At 43.6% G+C, this 20,755-nt stretch overlaps 1 protein-coding gene across 7 annotated transcripts in view; it reads left to right on the top strand.

Annotated features, from left to right (window-relative positions):
• The window catches only part of LOC105487750 (TBC1 domain family member 1), a 248,177-nt gene that overhangs the window by 200,455 nt on the left and 26,967 nt on the right, over positions 1-20,755 (top strand). For all 7 annotated transcript variants that reach the window (XM_011751393.3, XM_071093743.1, XM_011751392.2 and 4 more), the window contains 3 exons: positions 597-782; positions 6,368-6,529; positions 13,075-13,233. In XM_011751393.3, coding sequence (XP_011749695.1) covers positions 597-782; positions 6,368-6,529; positions 13,075-13,233 — 507 coding nt within the window. The remainder of the gene's footprint in view (positions 1-596; positions 783-6,367; positions 6,530-13,074; positions 13,234-20,755) is intronic.

Raw genomic sequence — 20,755 nt, 5'->3', positions numbered from 1 at the left:
TGTTATTACTGCCTATTAAATACATTTCAATCTTCTTTCAGAATAGCCAGATAGCACAGTGGTTAAGAATGCACATGAAAGCCAGACTGTTGGGTTCTAGTCCTGGCTCAACTCCTTCCTAGCTATGTGACATTAGGCAAGTTACATAAACTCACTGTTCCTCAGTTTGCATTTCTTTAAAACTGGATAGTTATAATACCTATGACTTAGAGTTTTTTGTGAGTGTTAAATTATTGTACATAAAGCTCTGAGAACAGTTTGGTACAGAGTAGACACTGTGTGAACGTTTTCTATAATTATCAATAATTATTAAATAACATTTTCAGAAGAAGGTAAGAATATTACACCTTAAAAAGCAGGTATCTTTAAATAGTTCCTCGGCTACTGAAGTTTTGCTTACTGTTTGATGTATCATTTGTTTCATGTTTGTGGCTCAGACATGGCTTATGCCAATGCTTATTAACACCTGAATTTTAAATTTGGTGATATTACTATATTTTATCTGAACGAACAGAATTTGCTGACTTGGCACTATGTTTGAATGTGCATTTTTTGTTGAAAAATGACAATTCTGGAATGCCCTTCTCCCTTTCCAGATTATTCAGAGCTGGGAGAGCTTCCCCCACGATCTCCTTTAGAACCAGTTTGTGAAGATGGGCCCTTTGGGCCCCCGCCAGAGGAAAAGAAAAGGACATCTCGTGAGCTCCGAGAGCTGTGGCAAAAGGCTATTCTTCAACAGATACTGCTGCTCAGAATGGAGAAGGAAAATCAGAAGCTCCAAGGTTGGTTTGCCATCTTGTTATTGAACAGGCCTGGTCTTATCTTGGCTCTGAAGTGAATCACATCAGACATAAGCATACTGTCTTAAAAATATAGCAGCATGATAGTCTAATATACGTATCTGTCTACATCTGTTTACTTTTTCATAGTAATATTAGCACTGTTTACTTTCTGGTGATCTAATGATAGTTTCAACAACTATATTCATTATTCCTCTATGGTCACTGTTAGTACAGTATCTAGAACTTCTGAGATAAAAGTTTTAAATCTAAGCTCTAAAGTGCTGAAAGGTGCTTTTTGTTTTCCCCCCTCTCTCTCTCAGTCTACTTTATCCTCAGCCATAATCTGTGCCTGTGTGTTAGGTATGAACTTTTCTTGTGTAAGTCATTAAAGTGCATAACTTCACTCTATGTGCTTTCTCAGTGAGTTGCGAGTAATCTGAAGCAGAATCTAGCTGAATTCTACCTGTACTGACATCAATAGTGTCAAAATATGACATGAACTTTGAATGTTTAGATTTTGTTCTTTTCCTGTTTCCATACTGGTACTGGAACCAATTAATATTATCTTCAAAGTAGCTTAAGATGCAAAGTTTACATACCTTTTGGAAAGAGCATGGGTCTTAGGGTATCTAGAGAATTAATTGCCCAGCTATAAAGTAGTGAAGATTTTGAGCAGAAAGTCTGCATAATCTCTTTGAAAGGGAAGATGTAGCAGATGGTTCAGTCACCCTGCCATTGCCCCAGAACAATTTTGGAATTGAAGTACGTTTCATTCAGCATCATCCTTGATTGCAAATTTTGGTCTTTTAAAATGACCTTGATGCTTGTATAGAGCTGAAAGTCATTAAGACACCAAATCTGAGGAATAAGCTCCCGAGAATGTGTTGCATTCCATGAGTTTCAGTTGCATAGCTAGTGTCATAGTGGGTGGACAGACGCTCTCTGTGCATGTCCATATGATACTTGTGAGTTATGACAACACTGTATACCAGCAACGTAGTTTCTGCAGTTGAAAAGTACGAATTCATAGAATGTAAAGAGATAGTGTCTATATCTTTTGACTGAAAACAAAAAATGAATTATAAAGGAATAAGACCTTTCGATATGAAAGTAGCTCCACAGTTGGAATAGGCTAGTAAGCTTTCCAATATGCAGTTTTGAAGCTGAGAAAGATGGGTGCTCCCATCAGGGTGCTGTGGAAGGTGATAGCACACTGGGGGGTGTTTAGAGCAGGTGAGTGCTGTTTTCTTCCAACCCAGTTTTTCTGCCGCTTTCTTGTGTGTTCATGAAAGTAATTCTAAAAGCAGATGTCTAAAAGATGTTTGATAGTGATGGCGTTACTACAAGTGTCATCAGTTAAATGACAGCTCGGGAGCACAGCAGTTATATTCACGTACATCTTGGGATTTTTGTTGAAGAGGAAAAAGGCAGTTACGTTCATCACGTAGGTCATAAACTTTAATGCCAATACTGGCCAATCTTCTTGCAAATGACAGCCCTGTAAAATCAGGGCATAGCTATAAAATGGGAATGGTGCTCACAGCTGGCTTCTTGGGAATGTGGTGAGGACAACTGTAATTGGTGAGGCGAAATCAGTATGCCACAAAAGCAGAATACATTCTGCTGTGCAAACAATGATCAGACAGACTAGAATGAACAGGCAAGAGTTTCCTAAGGTTACCTGGAACCCCTTGCCAGGTGTTGCATTAAGTTTACTGGCCCTTGCCAACATTCTTCTAATGCTTCCTCATTTCATCTGGCTTCTTGGCAGTGTTCGGTTTTTGTGGTCTTTTACTTTTACTGTTTGACTTCATTTCTCTTCTTAGCTCTGTAATGTTCAACATGTGTTTATCTCTGTGGTGAAAACACAATAAACTTGCTTAATATAATGTTGGAAGCATTAATCCATTGTATTAGTGTGTATAGGACCTGGATTGCTGATAAAAAATATCCAGCAATAAGAGCCTGATTGCTTAAAAATATTTACTAAGTTTTGTTGGGGTGGATTAGGAGCAGGGCAGAACTTTTACATTAAATATAGATGCAAGATTTGATAAGAATCAGCCAGAGTGTACAGTAAGTCTTCACTTAATGTTGCCAATAGGTTCATGGAAACTGCGAATTTAAGCAAAATGATGTATAATGAAACAAGGTTTCATTGATAAATATTTATCAATAAACCAAACTTCTAAATAAAGACTCAGGACACTTCTAATATTAAATATTAATGTAAACATGAGATATGCAAACATTTAAGCAAGATTAATACAAATAAGATAATTATTGACTTGGCACAGTGGCTCACTCCTATAATCCCAGTACTTTCGGAGGCCGAGGCAAGCAGATCACCTGAGGTCAGGAGTTCGAGACCAGCCTGGCCAATGTGGTGGAACCCCGTCTCTACTATAATTACAAAAAAAAAGTAGTCGGGCGTGGTGGTGCACGCCTGTAATCCCAGCTACTTGGGTGGCTGAGGCAGGCGAATCGCTTGAACCCAGGAGATGAAGGTTGCAGTGAGCCGAGATGGTGCCACTGCACTCCAGCCTGGGCAACACAGTGAGACACCATCTTAAAAAAAAAAAAAAAAAAAAGAGGTGATTATTTTTCCACTTATTCCACTTCAGGGTCCTAGGTGGCCAGAACCTATCCCTACAGCTTGGGGTGCAAGGCAGGAACCAACCCTGGACTGAATGCCATCCCATCTCAGGGTGACACACACACACACACACACACACTCAGACTGGGACCACGTAGACATACTGATTAACCTAATGTACACCTCTTTGGGATGTGGGAGGAAACTGGAGCACTTGGAGAAAACCCACACAGACATGAAGAGGAACACAAACTCCACACGGACAATGGCCCCAGGCTAAGAATTCATTTTTTTCTTATCAACATTATAACAAAGTGACATTGAGCACAAAGACATTATTTGAGGACCTGCTGTACTATGTACTTAGAGAGATAGGCATTCTATTGTGAGTCTGTTTTTTTTCTCCCTTCTTAAAGGAAGGTTAAATTGTATCTGAGATAGCTCTTGAAATTGATCAGGGGTTCAAGCTGACTTGCATACTCTTTGGGAAAGAATTTAGAAGAATGTGTATGAGGAAGTTCTTCCTATGGTTAAGCCTATTTCCTGACTTGAATGGATGAATCAAATTTTTTTACTATTCTGGAAGCATTGCATCCTGGAAAGAACCATACCATGTTATCTCAGTCTACCTCACTCCATTGTAGGCACTTGGAAGCGGAAGTTGTGATTTCTCCAAAATTAGACAGCTGATTTTCAGTGGTGTTAGAACTAAAACCATTGCCTGTCTTTGAAGCCACCAGTCCTCTGCTGTCCTCCTTTGCAAAGCCATTTTTCCCTTTTTTTTTTTTTTTTGGAGACAGAGTTTCGCTCTTGTTGCTTAAGCTGGAGTGCAGTGGCACAATCTCAGCTCACTGCAACCTCTGTCTTCTGGGTTCAAGCGATTCTCCTGCCTTAGCCTCCTGAGTAGCTGGGATTACAGGCGCCCACCACCACACCCAGTAGTAGTACAGATGGGGTTTCACCATGTTGGCCAGGCCGGTCTTGAACTCCTGACCTCAGGTGATCCTCCCATGTTGGCCTCCCAAAGTTCTGGGATTACAGGCATGAGCCACTGCACCCAGCCCATTTTTCTGTATTTTTAAATAAAGATGTGAGCAGCCTAACGCAAGATTGCAACATGTGATTCAATACAGCCATGGCTAATTCATATAACTCAGCATTTTATGCTTTACTAAGATTAAAATGATGTGATAACATTAAATTTTGAATTACAGTTGATGTTTTTTTATTTAAAAAACATTTTTCTTAGTTAAATAATACATGATGGTTTAAAAATCAAATATTCAGTGCAGTTCTTCTAAAATCTCTGCAGGTGTGGGGGTCATTTAATTGCTGAGCCTCCCATCCTCTTAGCTTTCCATTCTGAGCTTTCAAGAGATGATGGCAGCTGGCAAGACAGTTTTGTCTGGGAAAGCCATTGTTAACAGAGCAGAACTGGGGACGGAGCAGCCATAGCCCACCCTCCAGAGTAGGCACAAATCAGACCTGAACGTTATCACAAAGTCCAAGTTGGCTCAGACCTTTATGTTAAATCATAATAAATATTTTAGAGAACTTTGTTGCAAATTTACATTTGATCTCAGTCCACAAGCTTATAAACCACATGGGTGTGGGGGGTCTTACTTAGTATTGCGAACAGCTGGGTCCTGTATCTGAAGTTCTTGCCCTGCAGCCTGGGTGTTTGTTGTAGTTCTGTACCATCTGCCTTGGTTGATAAGGCATTTTGGAGGCCACTGATTTTAGGCAGCAGTGTTGTTAGGATACTGAAACAGCAGGATGTTCGTGGATTGAGCCTTTTCAGCTGAATCTTCTGGCCAGTTCTTTCTGGCTGTGTGAAGTTGTGATGACGTCAGAGCAGGATGCTCATGTTGCCTGCTGGGCTCTGTTAGGGTGGCCAGATGTGCTTGTAGCAGCCTTACTGCCAGAGGAACGTACATTGGCCTCCAAAGCCCAGTGCTGCCGCCAGTTGCTGTGCAGCAAGGCTAGCCCCAAACCTGATTTGCTGCAAAGATTAGCTCAACTCTAGTGACATTTGTTGTGTTTTCTCATATCCCAAATCACAGCCAAAAAAAAAATCTAGGGTTGACATTTTAAAAAAATGTGAACCCTAGAGATGTAGGGAATTGTTTAACAGGACCTTAGAAATGTATTCATCAGAGTATGAGGGAAAAGATTAAAGATGGTAGATGGAAAACCATAAAAGCTGAGAGGAAGGCAGCACTGGGCCTAGAGTTGCTTGGCTTCCCTCTAGCTAGTAAATAACCAGGACCAAATCACCTGATCCTTCTGAACTTCGGTTTCTGTCGCCATGAAATGAGAGATTGGGTCCAGGATCAATGTAAATTATCAATTTAACATTTCCCTTTATTGATATTATTCCCCCCTGGGTTTGATAATTTAGTTATAATTCTTCATGCAGCTTTAGGTTGAGTAAGTTTGGTGGGAAACAGTAGCTCTCTTCATATATTTCAGAGATGTCATTTGAGAGGGGTAGATTTATTCAGTTTAGCTCCAAGAAGCAGAAATGGGACCAATGGTAGAAGCTACTAAACGGAGGTTTGGCTCTAAATGAGAAAACTATCTTTAGAGTGCCTCTCCTAGTTTAGATGAAAAAAATTGCATCGAGTTCTAACCATGCTAGTCATCGGGAATTTTATTAATAACACATAGCTCCTGTCCTGGGATGGCTCGTGGTTTGATGGGGGTAAGATGGAAAGAATTGGGCAGATGTGGTTTATGTCTTAGCAGTAGAGCCCACAGAGTACGTTGGGAGTGAGGGGTAAGAGAAATCACATACCTCCTAGGTTTTTAGCATTTTCCAAAACAAAGAAAATGGGTAGAGGCATGGACAGTGACTTATATTTAGATGCATTAAGATGGTTGTAACTTCTTGACATCTCAGCAGGATAACAAGTAGGCAGCCATGTTGTGTAATGGAAATTCCGTAGCTGTAGCCTTTACTGATGCACTCCGGAATGGTCTCTTCCAGCCTCCGAAAATGATTTGCTGAACAAACGCCTGAAGCTCGATTACGAAGAAATTACTCCCTGTCTTAAAGAAGTAACTACAGTGTGGGAAAAGATGCTTAGCACTCCAGGAAGATCAAAAATTAAGTTTGACATGGAAAAAATGCACTCGGCTGTTGGGCAAGGTAAGCTTCATTGGGAAGCATCTAGTCAACCTCACCCCTCATTGGCGATTGGGGAGAAGTGTGGAATAAAAAAATTTTAAGTATAATTTTAGTGGCCGTCTCCCTTCTTTTCATCACATCTTAATCTATTTCCAGATACCTTACTTAATAGACATGAGTTTTACCACCTTTCATGGTTCCTCTTAATTAAAATTCCCAGAAGGCCAGGAAATAGGAAGACAGGAACACCCAAGGGCTTCATTACCTATAAACTGGATAATGATTTGATGATATACTTTGAATTATAAACTAGAAACGAATTGTATGGCTTGTCTCTGGGTATTCTAGGGAGACAACATAGTGTGTGGAGCACAGACTTCAGACAGGTGGTCTTGGGCTTAAATCTCAGCCCTGCCACTTACTTTGCCTCACCCTCTCTGAGCTCCAGTTTCCACAAGTGTAAGATGTGGGTGCTGACAGTGGATGTTGTGAGGAGCACACAACATGTGTCTGCTATATTGTAAGGCCTTAGAGAGCGGGCAGGATTCACTGGTTTTTCAGTGAGATCTGCCATCCCAAACTGTTTCTGGTCCAAGAAGACATAAGTACAGAACTTGAGACTAAGTATTTGGAAATGTTTCCATGTTGCCAGCAATTTGACACAGTGATCCTAATTTAAAATGTGGACTTACATTTTGTCCATCTGTTTTTTTTAATTTTGTTTTTCTACTAATTTATTTTTTACTGTATTGTATAAAAATATTAGCCTGTAGTAGATTGGAAAATTTTAAAAAAGAAAAAAAATTGATGCTTCACAGATAGTTTGAGAACCACTCTTTTGGAGCTTACCTTCAGTCATTATTAGTGTTCTAGTCAAACAATGATTCCTTTAAAAATATATGTTAATGTCTTCTGGCAAGAGTAAAAGCCTGAGTCTAATCTGATTCTGCGCTGCTGAGTTCCTGTTGAGCTCATCATGAATAACCAGGTGTTTTGAATAAGGGTTTCAAATATGTATAGAATGGGTTTTTCCTGACTTTATCAGTTGTATAGTGGAAAAACATTGTATGTTCCTTTTTTTTTTTTTTTTTTTGAGATGGAGTTTCACTCTTGTTGCCCAGGCTGGAGTGCAATGGGGCGATCTTGGCTCACTGCAACCCCTGCCTGCCAGGTTCAAGCTATTCTCCTGCCTCAGCCTCCTGAGTAGCTGGGATTACAGGCGCCTGCCACCACGCCTGGCTAATTTTTTGTGTTTTTAGTAGAGATGGGTTTTCACCCTGTTGGCAAGGCTGGTCTCGAACTCCGGACCTCAGGTGATCCGCCCACCTCGACCTCCCAAAGTGCTGGGATTCCAGGTGTGAGCCACTGCGCCCGGCCTGCATATGCATTTTTCATCTCTAGGAGCATTAATGGAACAAAGCAGTGTTTTCTACTATAGTCTTTTAGGCATTTTTAACCCTTTTTGAATTTTGACGTCAGTTTTAATAATCATGGGTAGCTATTGTTCGTTACACCTTTTCCCTTTCTATGGATAAGGAAACCTGGGCTTAGAGCAGTTGAGTAGTGGCTCAGGGCCACAGAGCTGGGTTCACACCACTGTACTGCACTGCCTCCTGTTGAACAGGATCTCCAGGTGCTTTTCTCAGAACATGCATGCAGTGGTGAAGACCGAAGCTCTGGATTGACAGCGGCTTTCAATGTGACTTTGGTAGGTACCCTCTTTCTGGGCTCTTGCCTCCTTGCTCATAGAATGAGAGACTTTCACCGAGCAGAGGATCTTGGAGCTCTCTTCCAGTTCTAGTGTTCCTTGCACCTGTACTTGTTTCTTGAGGTTTACCTTTACACCAAATGACCCCAAATTGCTGTTTTGAAAAGGGAGAAGCAGAGAAAAGAATGAGTCTGTTCTTCCCCCATTCACAGTTGCCGAGATGATCGCCTTCAGGTGTCTTTGCTTCTGCGAAAGGCAGATTGCCTGGGTCTGTGACAGCTATTCCAAATATTTGAGCTTCTTAGAAGCCTGGCACCTGGATATTTGTTTTTCACTGGGCATCTTATGTGGGGTCTAATAGAAATACTCTAGGAATCTGGAGCCTGGGTAGTGAAAGTTGGGCACAGATGATTGAGCATTCTGTCTACTGGAGTGAGCTAAGGCTGACCTGGAATTTCCTTATGTATTGCCTGACTTTGCCACATCACTTTTTACTGCAGAAGCTCTAACCATAAAGGGGGCTGTGTCAGTCAGGTGGTTTTTAACACATTAAGATTTAAGAACTCCAAACAAATGACGGCGGGCAATCTGTTTAGTGGCTCAGAATGAAAATGTGAATCTAAAAATGTGAGACTAAATTTGAATCACATCTTTGACCTTTGAAGTAGAGGCCAACTCAGCTCAGAGACCTTGAAAGAGAGGACAGTTGTTTGGATTAAGAGGCCCTTCCTCATAGTGACATAAAAGACCCTGAAATGATGGAAATAAAGGAATTTATAAAATTTTCCCAGTTAAAATTGGGTAAGGGGCCAGGATTAGGGTATCGATTTAGGAGAAGATAACATAATCCCATGACATTATAGATAATTCAGTTTAGTTCACGTCAGAATGATTTCTCTAAAGATAACTGGATAGAACCTTATAAGCTGGAATGTATTTTTTAGGAATGGGATTGCAGAGTGGCTGCCTGAGCTGCTGATAGGCAGGGCCAGATGCAAACTCTGCTTGCCTTTGACCTGGCAATGCCATTTATAGAAACTTACTGTAGAAACTAATCAGCCAAAAGTGTACTGCAGTAAGAAGAATGCTTATTGTGGCATTGTTTAATAGTCAAAACAAAACGAAAAACCCAACCATGTGACTATCCCGTGTCATATTCCTTGAAAAACATACCGTAAGTAGATCTGTATTTACCGATGTAAAACATGGCTGAGATAAGTTGTTAAATGAAGAGAGTACAGCATGGTCTCTGGTACAGTTGATATTTCCATGTGTGTATACGTGGAAAAACACCCATGATGCAGGTATCCGGGTTATAGGCAGGATGACCATAGAGCCCAGTTCACCTGGCATAGCCCTCGTTTATGACTCGTGTCCTGGCAAAATTATTAATAGCCTTCCTCCTCTTCACTTTCAAAAGCTTCCTGCTTTGGATGGTAAATATATGCTCATTCTAGTTATGGGTAGTTTTTCACTTCTTTATACCTCTTGCATTTTAGAGGTTTTTTTGGTCCCACTTTTAAACAGTGTATATTATTTCTTAAGTGAGTAAGAAGCTATTTTCATGGAGGATGGAGAAACGGCCTCCTGCCCACCCAGACCCTGCCTGCAAGCCCTAGGTGGGCTCGTTTCTCTTGGGTTAGGAGTGAGGGCAGCACCACGGTGGAGGGGGTGTTCCAGGCCATTCTTAGCAAAAACATTGGGTCCAACCTACATGATCCTGTGCTTTAAATCACAAAATCTAAGCGTACTCCTGAATACCACAATATCTGGTACTGTCCAGTGACACAGCCAATATTCTTTTCTTCCAAAAAATAAAGGTCTGATAAGACAATGGGAATGATTTAGTAATAGGAAATAGGACATTTCATAACTTGGGAAAATTTCCCAGTTTGAGAAAAAGTATTTTGTGAAAAAAAGCCCCACTATAAATCACTTATCATGCTGACTGTTTTCTAGCCCACATTTACTTCTCATCAGCGTTTGAAGTATTTGTGGGTAGGGTGTGCATGTGTGTGTATGGTCCCAGGATATATCTATGAGCTGGAATAGCAGAGAGGGAGACAAGAAATAGAATAATAGTAGAAAGCAGATATCAGGGTATATTTTTTTCCTGTTCCTGCTGTAACAAGTTACTACAAAAATGGTGACTAAAACAACAGAAATTCTTCTCTCAGTGTTCTGGAGGCCATAGCTCCAAAACCATGCTGTCAGCCTGTCTGCACTTGGCCTCCTCCAGCTTCCTAGACTTGTGGCCATGGCACTCCAGCCTCTGCCTCCTTGGTCACATTGATTCCCTTTCTCATCTCCTCCTCTGCGTGTCTATTATAAGGATGCTTGTCACTGGATATAGGGCCCACCTGGATAATCCAGGATGCTTTCCTCCTCCCAACATCCTTATTTAATTCTTTCTGCAAAGAAGGTAACATTTACAAGAAGCTCCAGGTATTAGGAAGTGAACACATCTTTTTTGAGGGGCCACCATTCAACTCAGTCTACAGGGTCACTATATTAATGCTGAGATAAAATTATAGAATGTATAGGATGTGGTCATGGTTGACAGGGGCCCTGTATTTCTTCTACAGGGCAACTTTAAAAAAAAAACAACCTGATATTTGAAAGGGAAAGAAGGAAGTACTTACTACACAGTAAGTATTTCTAAGAGGTGGCCCAGTGAGACTTTTGAATCTGTTAATAAAATGATTACTATTTGGTTCAAATCCACAGATAGTTATTTTATCATTAATCGCAAGATAGGAACACAAAATATTTTTTCTCTAGTCCCCATTTGAGTAGCAGCCTTGTTTGACATTTCTGACATGGAGAACACCAAAAGAAAATGGCAGTCAGCATTCCTGGGCTGTCACTCACTGGCCTAATGACCTGGGGCAAGGGACCTGTTCTCACTGCCTCTCTTTTCTTTACCATGAGGATAATCGTGTTTCCCTTAGAAGGTTATGAGGATGATATGACCAATATACGTAATGTGCGTGGAATGGTGATGGTGCATAGTGGCCTCGCAGTAAGTGCTATCTGCTGCTACCTTGCCAGAGCAGAAACTTCTCCCAAAGGTGGCCAGAGACGGAAACCAGAGAAACCGTCCTCCTGGGCAGGCTGTTTGAGTGGCAGGGCAGGGTACAAAGCGGCCGCTTTTTTTTCCCGGATGGAAAGAAAGATCAATGCCTAACTCGGAGGCTTCCTTTCTCCCAAGAGACGAGAAAGACTTGGCATTTTGTTCTTCAGTCTTCTTGCTCTCCCCATTTCTACCTTTTTGGCCTTGTAATAGCTGAGTAATGAGCTAAAGAATTTTGGTTCAAAACTGTCACCTTTTAAAATTAGGTTTGCCCTAAATAACATCCTTGACTTTAAGAGAACTTTTTAAAGTTTTAGACATTTTCAATCACTGTGAGTATTCAAATCAATCACATATAAAGCATTAGGTGGAGGCTCTTGGACATTTTCTGCTTTCAGAGCTTTGTTGGATGCTCACATGGCAACATCTATGCAGTCACTTCCTACCCAGCCTCTGGGCCCTTCTTGCGGCTTATCTTGCAGAAAGAAGCCTCATCAGAATTCCAGAATCTCAGCTATGATTAGCTTACTCCACCTCAGCTCAGAAACATGCATGGTTCCCTGGGGCTACCAAACACACGGGTTTCGTGCCGTCAGTTTTGTCTCTGGCAATAACCTTTCCAGCCTTCTTGCCAGCTGCTCTCTTCCACGTGCACGTTTGTGCCTGAGGCAAACTGAATCACTCTCGGTTCCTTCTCTCTGGTTGCACTTTTCTCTTCCTTCTCCCTCGTCCTTAAGGCTTGGTTCAGATTGATTGCTCAGTTCGAAATGAGCAAACAATTGCAAGGACAGAAAACCAAACACCGCATGTTCTCACTCATAGGTAGGAATTGAACAATGAGAACACTTGGACACAGGGAAGGGAACGGCACACACTGGGGCCTGTCGTGGGGTCAGGGGAGGGGGAAGGGATAACATTAGGAGATATACCTAATGTAAATGATGAGTTAATGGGTGCAGCACACCAACATGGCACATGTATACATATGTAACAAACCTGCATGTTGTGCACATGTACCCTAGAACTTAAAGTATAATTAAAAAAAAAAAAAAAAAGAGCCAGCTTATCTTTCATCTGAGCTCTACTTCCTTTTGTTTCTCTCTTGTTTCTGAGATCACATCTTACATGACAGTTTTTCATACTTGGCCTTATTTCCCTAGAATGTCATTAATTGGCACCAGCTTGGAGCTCAGGTCATATTCTTTATTCCTTGCAGAGTCTGACAGGGTCAGAACATGATAACACATTTGAGAAGTGAGAAGAAAGGAGGGAGGGGTAGGGAAGTGAGGGGAGAATAGGGGGTGGAAGTAGGGGAAGAAGCAAATAGGACAAAGTTTTAGTTGCCTCCCTTCTGTTCCTATGCTGTTAATTAATAATGAAACTAGTGGCCAGACACGATGGCTTATCCCTGTAATCTCAGGACTTTGGAGGCTGAGGCAGGAGTATCGCTTGAGCAGTCAGGAGTTTGAGACAAGCCTGGGCAGCATAGTGAGACCCTGTCTCTACAAAAATAAAAAATTAGCCAGGCATGATGGTGGGCACCTATGATTTCAGCTACTCGGGAGCTGAGGTGGGAGGATCATTCGAGCCCAGGTGGTTGAGGCTACAGTGAGATGTGAGTGTGCCTCTGCACTCCAGCTTGGATGACAAAACCAGACTCTGTCTCAAAAAAAAAAAAAAAGGGAACGTGAATTTGGATAAATGGAACATGAAACACAATTCATTTTTTTTATTAAGTTGTATTCTGTGCATAAATTATCTCCATATCTTCTCCCCCTTTTAAAGGTGTGCCACGTCATCACCGAGGTGAAATCTGGAAATTTCTAGCTGAGCAATTCCACCTTAAACACCAGTTTCCCAGCAAACAGCAGCCAAAGGATGTGCCATACAAAGAACTCTTAAAGCAGTTGACTTCCCAGCAGCATGCAATTCTTATTGACCTTGGTAAGTCTGTGCCATCGATTGGAGATGACAATGGAAGTTTCACTCACATGAAAAATCTGAAGAGAGTGTCTAAGTTATTTATTGACCTGCCTTTAGGTTTAGCAATCAAAATTTACTACTGAGACTTTTAATTTAAAAAGCCCTAGGGTAATCACAAATGTCGTCTTCAAGCATATAAAAATCTCTGTATTTTCACTGGGTAGCTTGTTAACTTTGCTTGGCGTGAAGGGAGGGTGTTCATTAAAGCTGCAGTCGTAATTGTGGTTCAGTCCAGTAACTCAAATATTGATAGGAGTTTTTATAGTCAACTGAAGGAACATCCTGGAAAACGTGTGGATGTTCAGAACCGAGGCTTGGTTTAATTACAAGAGCCACTCCCTCGTTTTTACTACTTACAAACAGAATTCATCAGAAAAACTGTAGAAAGCAGTTTGTGTGTGTGCCTTAGATGATTTTATTTTGGAAACTGGGTGGCGCCTTGTCTCTTGAATAATTTATAAAATATGAAGATGGGAACAATGTACAATCAGCCTTCCATATCTATGGGTTCTGAATTTGGGGACTCAACCAACCTCAGATGGAAAGTATTTGGGAAGAAAAATCAATGAAAACTAAACAATAATATAGATTTTAAAATATAGTAACTGTCTATGTAGGATTTACGTTGTATTAGGTGTTACAAGTAATCTAGAGATGATTTAAAGTATGTGGGAGGATGTGGCTGGGCGCGGCGACTCACACCTATAATCCCAGCACTTTGGGAGGCTGAGGCAGGCGGATCACGAGGTCAGGAGAGCGAGAGCATCCTGGCTAACACGGTGAAACCCTGTCTCTACTAAAAATACAAAAAAATTAGCCAGGCGTGGTGGCAGGCACCTGTGGTCCCAGCTATTCGGGAGGCTGAGGCAGGAGAATGGCGTGAACCCGGGAGGCGGAGCTTGCAGTGAGCCGAGATCGTGCCACTGCACTCCAGCCTGGGTGACAGAGCAAGACTCCATCTCAAAAAAAAAAAAAAAAAGTGTATGGGAGAATGTGCACAGGTTATATGCAAACATGACACCATCTTATAGAAGGGCCTTGAGCACCGTGGATTTTGGTATCTGTGGGGATTCCTATAACCTATCCCCCGTGGATGCCAAGGGATTGACTGTATTGGATAGATTTGCAGTTGCCACTGTGAAGAACTTGTTGAACTGGCGTGTGATTATGATGCACAGAGAGCCCTCCTGACTTGTCAGTGGCCATGCACAGGGTCAGGTGGCAATGCGGTCCTGTTTGCCTGCTACCTGTCACCCAAGCTGCTGTTTCTACTGGTGGTGAGCTGGCTCGATGTGGCGGGAGTTTGGCCCTGCTGCTTTTAGAGCATGTGGCCCTGCTTCCAGAATACCTGTTCTGGTTACAGCTGCTGCTGCTGAAGGCTCCACAGAGCACTCAGTGCTTTGGGGCCCTGCAGTGGCTGCATCAGGCAGTATGAAGTCCTTTCCTCTCAAGCCACATAGCTAGCCTTAAATGTTAATTTCATAACCCTTAAGGTTATTCTTTAGCTTAAATGTCATCTCTGAGAAACTGTCCCTGACTGTGGTCTCCTCTCCCACCTCAAGACTGGATGAGGTGTCCTGCTAAGCCCCCTGTAGCACCCCACACTCTCCCCATGGTGCGTATCACATTTCTCATCATCACCGTTATCTGCTTATTATCATCACTGCTGGTGCCTAACTTCACCTTGGGCCAAATGTTGTGCAAAGGGACTTAAACTCCTTTCTTTAATCCTTACAACATGATCAGGTATATGTTGTTCTGTTTCTCTTCAGAGTTGAGAAAATAAAAGCAGAGAGGTTATGTAACTTGCTGAAAGTGACACAGCCAATTTGCCGCTAATCAGTATGACTTTGGAAACTGCACTTTTTTTCGACTTTTATTTTAGATTCCAGGAGTGTGTGTGTAGGTTTCTTACAAAGGTGTATTGTATGATGCTTACGATTGGAGTATGATTGAACTTGTCACCCAGGAACCAAGCATAGTACCCAACAGGTAGTTTTTCAACCCTTGCCCCGCTCCCTTCCTCTCCATCTAGGAATCCCTGGTGTCTGTTCTCATCTTTATGTCCATGTGGACCCGGTGTTCAGCTCTCACTTCTAAGTGAGAACATGTGATGCTTGCTTTCTGTTTCTGCATTAGTTTGCTTAGGATAATGGCCTCCAGCTGCATCCATGTTCCTTGCTGCAAAGGACGTGGTTTTGTCCCTTTTTATGGCTGCAGAGTACTCCATGGTGTCTATCACATTTTCTTTGTCCAGTTCACTGTTGATGGGCACCGGGGTTGATTCCATGTCTTTGCAATTGTGAATAGTGCTGTCATGAACGTGTGAGTACATGTATCTTTTTGGTAGGATGATTTATTTTGCTTTGAGTATATACTCAGTAATGGTATTGAAGGGTCGAATGGTAATTCAACTCTTAGCGGAACCTATTCTTCTTACTCCACCTCCCCGACCTGTCCTTAGTATACAGCAGTGACTTTTTACTGCCTTTCTCCCTTGTAGGATGCAGCCCTCTGCGAACTGGGCTGGGGCTGTTTGGCCATTATACTCTCGGCTCCTAGAACAGTGGCTGTCACACAGCAGATGTTCAAAGAATCTCTTTGAGATTCAGAGTATGAGACACTGCACTAGCCCTGCCATCTCATGGGCCCTCCCAACAGCCCTGGGAAGGTGGCCTGCACCCTCTCTAAGAAATGAAGAAACTGAGGTCACATGTTGACCATGGTCACAAAGTCAACCGAGGGGAGGTGGCAGGAACTGAACCCACTGTCACTGTGTTTCCCTGGGACCCTCTGAGCCCAGGAGCCCCGTGTTGCTGTGCAATGGCTGGCCAAAGCAGTGGCTTGGTGCAGCTGGGGCCCATTTGGCCCACTGACCCTGATGAAAGCGGTTTTGTGAATTAGCAGTAGCTGCATTTGCTGACATGGTGAGTAACAGGAAATGCCATCATGTTCCTATCATGTGAAACAAAGTGAGAAACAGGCTCAGGGTAGGAGGCTGAAAGGGAGGGAGTGCAGACAGCCCTGCTCCCCACACTTGCTCACAGGCTGGGAGGCGGAACGGGAAGGTGTTTCCCCTCCTGGATTCAGTCGCCTTCTTCTCTTCATTCCTCTGCAGTATCCCCTCATTCTTCCACGCGCACAATCAGCCCCTGCTTCTTGTTGCTCAGATGTCATCACTTTTCTGCAGAAGGAAAAGAAGAGTCCAGATCAGCACAAGGGCCTCAGCATGACTGTGCGCTCCCAGGGCACTATGTGTGCCTGAGCACCACCATGGTCTTCCCTGCAGGGCTCGGGCAGCCTTCCCCGAGCTGGCGTGAGGTCTGTGGGAGCCCCGGGTTTGGCCTTTCCCGTCCACTGGCAGGGCTGGCTGCATTCAAGTCCTCTCCATCCCTGCCTCTCCCCCACCCTCTCCCCTCTCCCTCTGCTGCCCCTGTCCCTGACAGTGCTGACCCCCTGTCTCTTCCCCACTCTTTCCCATCCTCGCCTGGCCTCCAGTTTGGATGCCATCCACATACTTCCCGAGGGCCTGAGAGGAACTCCGTGTGCGGCAATACATTTCCCAGGTCACCTCTGTGTGTCTCTGCAGGCTGTTTCCAGGGACCCCCCGGGTTCAGTCTGCTCTCCCCACTGGAACGGAGAAACTGGGGTTGGCCCAGACCCGGCAGTGGAGTCCCAGGTGCCCTCCCTGCCCAGCTGACTCCGCCCGGGGCCTCCCTCAGAAGCTTCTCCAGACTCTACCCGTTAACTCCCCCTCTCCTCTCACCCAAAGTTGCGCTGTGGCCAAGTCAGTTGTTTAGTCTATACTTTCTGTTTAGTCTACACCATGGCTACCGCAAGGCCCAGTGAAGGTGTGTAGTATAGAGCAAAATCAAATCTGTATTTCAGTTTTCCTTAAAAAGTGACTTTCGTATTCTGGCCAGAAGAACAGAATGGTTGGTTGGATATATTTTGAATTTTCGTGGGTTTTTGTTTTCCTGCCTCTTGCTATACTTTCTGAAATTGGCTTTTAGTCTAAACAGGTTTTTTGTTTTGGTTTGGTTTGGTTTGGTTTTTTTGACAATGTGTTTTCCTCCAAAGAGTAAGAATAATAGGCCTCATGGCTGGGAAGCGTTCCATAGTGTGTGAAATATTTTCTCAACCTTTGTCAGATCTCATCTTTACACACCCTGTGTGAAATTGGGCACGTGCCGTTATTTCCACCTTAGAGGGGATGAATGAGCCCTGGAGAGCTTGAGTTTTCCGTCCACGAGTTACTTCGTGACTGAGCCCTAGAGAGCTTGAGTTCTCTGCCCACACTGCGAGTGACTCAGTGCCAGAAAGTTCTGGAACCCAGGTCTCCTCAGTCTCCATACCACGTCCCTTCTAGGGCACCATGCTGCTTCTGTGTTTCTTGGCTCTGCCCACTCCATCCCAACACAACTCTCCCCACCCCTGCTTTGGTGGAATCCTGTTCCTTTGGGGTAGATCACACCAGCCAGAGGCAGCTGCTCTCAGCTTAGCAGATGATACTCATCACATTATTCTTGAAGCCTTGGGTCAAGCGCCTGCCCCACCCATCTGCATCCATTTGTTCAGCCCTTAGACAATTGCCACTTTTTTCTGCTCTAATTCTCTGACTCCCTATCCTGGGTAGACAACACGGACTGCCCAGCATCCTACCTTCTGTCTGGGACTCGCACTGTCATCCTGACCACACTGGGGGCTGACAGTGACACTGGGAAATTCCTGGGGGACCCCCTTCAGGCTTCACATCATCTGCTCCCTCCCTAGCATCCCAGCCTAGAACACTTTCCAGCCATCAGCTGCATTCCCCAGTGAGGCGTGCAGCCTCTCCCATGATGGGAGGGCTTCAGCCGAAAGAACACTAACAGGCCCAGAAACCCAGGAGCTCCATTAGATCAGAAAGCGGAAGCAAGAATGCACCTAATCTCCCCCACATCAATGGCTGTAGTTTTATTAATCTGCATATTATGGGTCAGTAAGGGGGTGGCACAGTTTATAATCCCTGCAGGAGTCTGATGATCTTTCGGTGACCAGAAGTGCCATTTTTTGTGGGCTTCTAGAGATCCTCCATCAGGGAGACCAGACATGTTTGGCATGCCTGTGCTGCCGTGAGAGGCTAAGCGTGTGTCCAGACCACACGTGTGGGTCACAGGTCCAGCAGCAGAGCTGTCATGTTGATTGTTTGCTTCGACTAAATGTATAAAGCCTGCCTGGTGTCCAGAAGAAAATAAACTATAATCCAATTTTTTAGAATCCATAAAAGATGAGGAGTAGGAGAACCTTTAGAATCCACAAAAGATGAGAAGTAGGAGAACAGTTGGATTTTTTAGAATCCATAAAAGATGAGAAATAGGAGAACCTCCAAAAGGGAGGAATCAGTTGAGAGTATTGAAGATGACCAAGTGCAAACGGGCAGAGGGGAGTGCGTCCCCTTTTCCTCTCCCAGGCGGTGGGCTGCCTCACTCGGCCTGGACACACAGAGCAGCATCATGCACTTTGAGGGGCAGATGGAGCTGCTCATTACTAGCAGGGGTGCTGGCGGGGACCACTGCGTTCTCTTCCATCTTTAAGTTGAAGTCCTGTGTGAGAAACGAAAAACCTTCATGGCAAAAGACAGCAAGGGACCTAGAATGTAACATTCAGCAGTCTTGTTACGTCACGCACCTGTCTGTCCAGTTGGGGACATTGCTCTATGAAGGTCAGTTGAACAATCACAGTTCAGGAGCCCAATGAATTCTTGTGCCACCAGTCACACACATTATTCCAAAGAGTGAGCCATTGTCTCTGATCTTATCAGGAACACATCGTGGGATCATATTTATTTGGTCATTCTAAATATACACTTTAAGTCCAAAGTGAGATAACGAAATGTGGGTGATAAAAGGAGAGAATAAAGTGCGGTATGATTTCCTTTCACAGAGGTCTGGAATCTTCCCGCCTCCTTCAGGTCAGTCGGTGGTGCTGGCAAATGTTTAATAAGCAGCTCCTCTCACCCCTCAGAGGAAGCCCTTGGTATTCAGTGTTTGCAGATTTCCATTGTGCCACTACTTCTCCCATCCCCCATTTTCAGCTACCAACTCGATGTCACTGGTCATGGAGTTGGGCTCACAGAGCCGGTGGGAGCTCATTCAAGTGCTTCCCCAAAACAATCTGCTCCTAGAAGAACTCTCCCTTAATCTCCTAACTGCCATTCAGGGTGATCCCCTGTACTCTGGGAAGCACACGTTCTAGTGGGAAGATTGACACTGGGCACCTGATAACCACGTGACTTAAAAATCTGAGGGTTACAAAGGGTGTTTGTTATCTTCAGTGTCTCATTTCAAATTCTGCTCAGAGCTAAATGCAACAATGTGAGATGATGTTAGTATCCCAGGTCTTCATCCAGGAAGGAATCTTAGAGATCATTAGGTTGTAGGGTTTCTCTTCTGCAGAGGAGTTAGAGGGTCAGTGTCAGATTGCTGGTTTGCCAGTACCACTCCCTGGAGAAAAGAGCAAAAGAAAGAAACTTGTTAGTCAACTGTGCAGAGCCATCATGAGACTGACTAGCTTTGTGGGTGGCCCCGTGTTTGCTGCAAGAGACCTCTGGCCTTTTGTAGCAGCTGCCGCATGGTAAACAGAGCCGAGATATCAGGGGTCTCGCTGAAAATGCAGTCAGATGGGCTCTGAATAGAGTAAGGCAGGACACTCTGAGATGGGGTGGGGTTTCTCACAGCACCGTACAGGGACCACCTGCAAGATCTCTTGAGGGGTTTGTGAAAAACACATTCCTGAGGTCACTGTCCTTGACCTGCCGCTTATTGAGAATTTCTGATGCCTGGGATGTGCAGGTTTAAGAAGCCCCCAGATGATGCTGATAGGATTGCTGCCTGAAAATTGCTGGGTGAAGGCTCTCCCCCTCCAAGTGATAAAGAAGGAAAAGATTCATCCTGGAAGAACATCCCTTAGATGAACAGAATTCCACAGGAACACTTAGTTTGTGGAGCACTTCATGAAAAGGAAATATTAGGTTATTTAGAAATATGTTTGAATTGTGGATCATCTTATAGGCCTTTCTGGCATATTTCTCCACTTATATTCACAAGACACATTGAATGTCTTTCTAATATTAATAAAGAGGTTTTTTAACGCTCATGTTTGACCCTCTCCACTTAACTATCCCCTTCTCATTTTGTATATGAAGGTAGTCTGCTTTACAGAAAAATGTAAAGGACCTGCACTTCTCTGCCTTGTGGTAAGTTGTAAAATGCAGTTTAAAGAGGCAGGCCTCGTATCCTGAAGCATTTATAGGAAGGATTGCATAGTTTTACCTGGCTTCCCTCGAGGTTGGCAGAAATTAGCTTTCCCTGAGCTGGCATCTTCCCGAGCTAGCGTGCTTCTCCTAAGGGGTGTGCGGCCTTCTGTCCTGTCTTCTTGAGGCAGAGCTTCAGTCTAGAATCTGTTCACAAACTGTGAACAAATGCAACAAACAGTAAACAGT

The sequence above is a fragment of the Macaca nemestrina genome, chromosome 3 (genome assembly GCF_043159975.1).
Source record: "Macaca nemestrina isolate mMacNem1 chromosome 3, mMacNem.hap1, whole genome shotgun sequence".
Taxonomy (NCBI): Eukaryota; Metazoa; Chordata; class Mammalia; order Primates; family Cercopithecidae; genus Macaca; species Macaca nemestrina.
The sequence above is the reverse complement of the archived record's forward strand: the minus strand, read 5'-3'. Positions and strand labels throughout refer to the sequence as shown.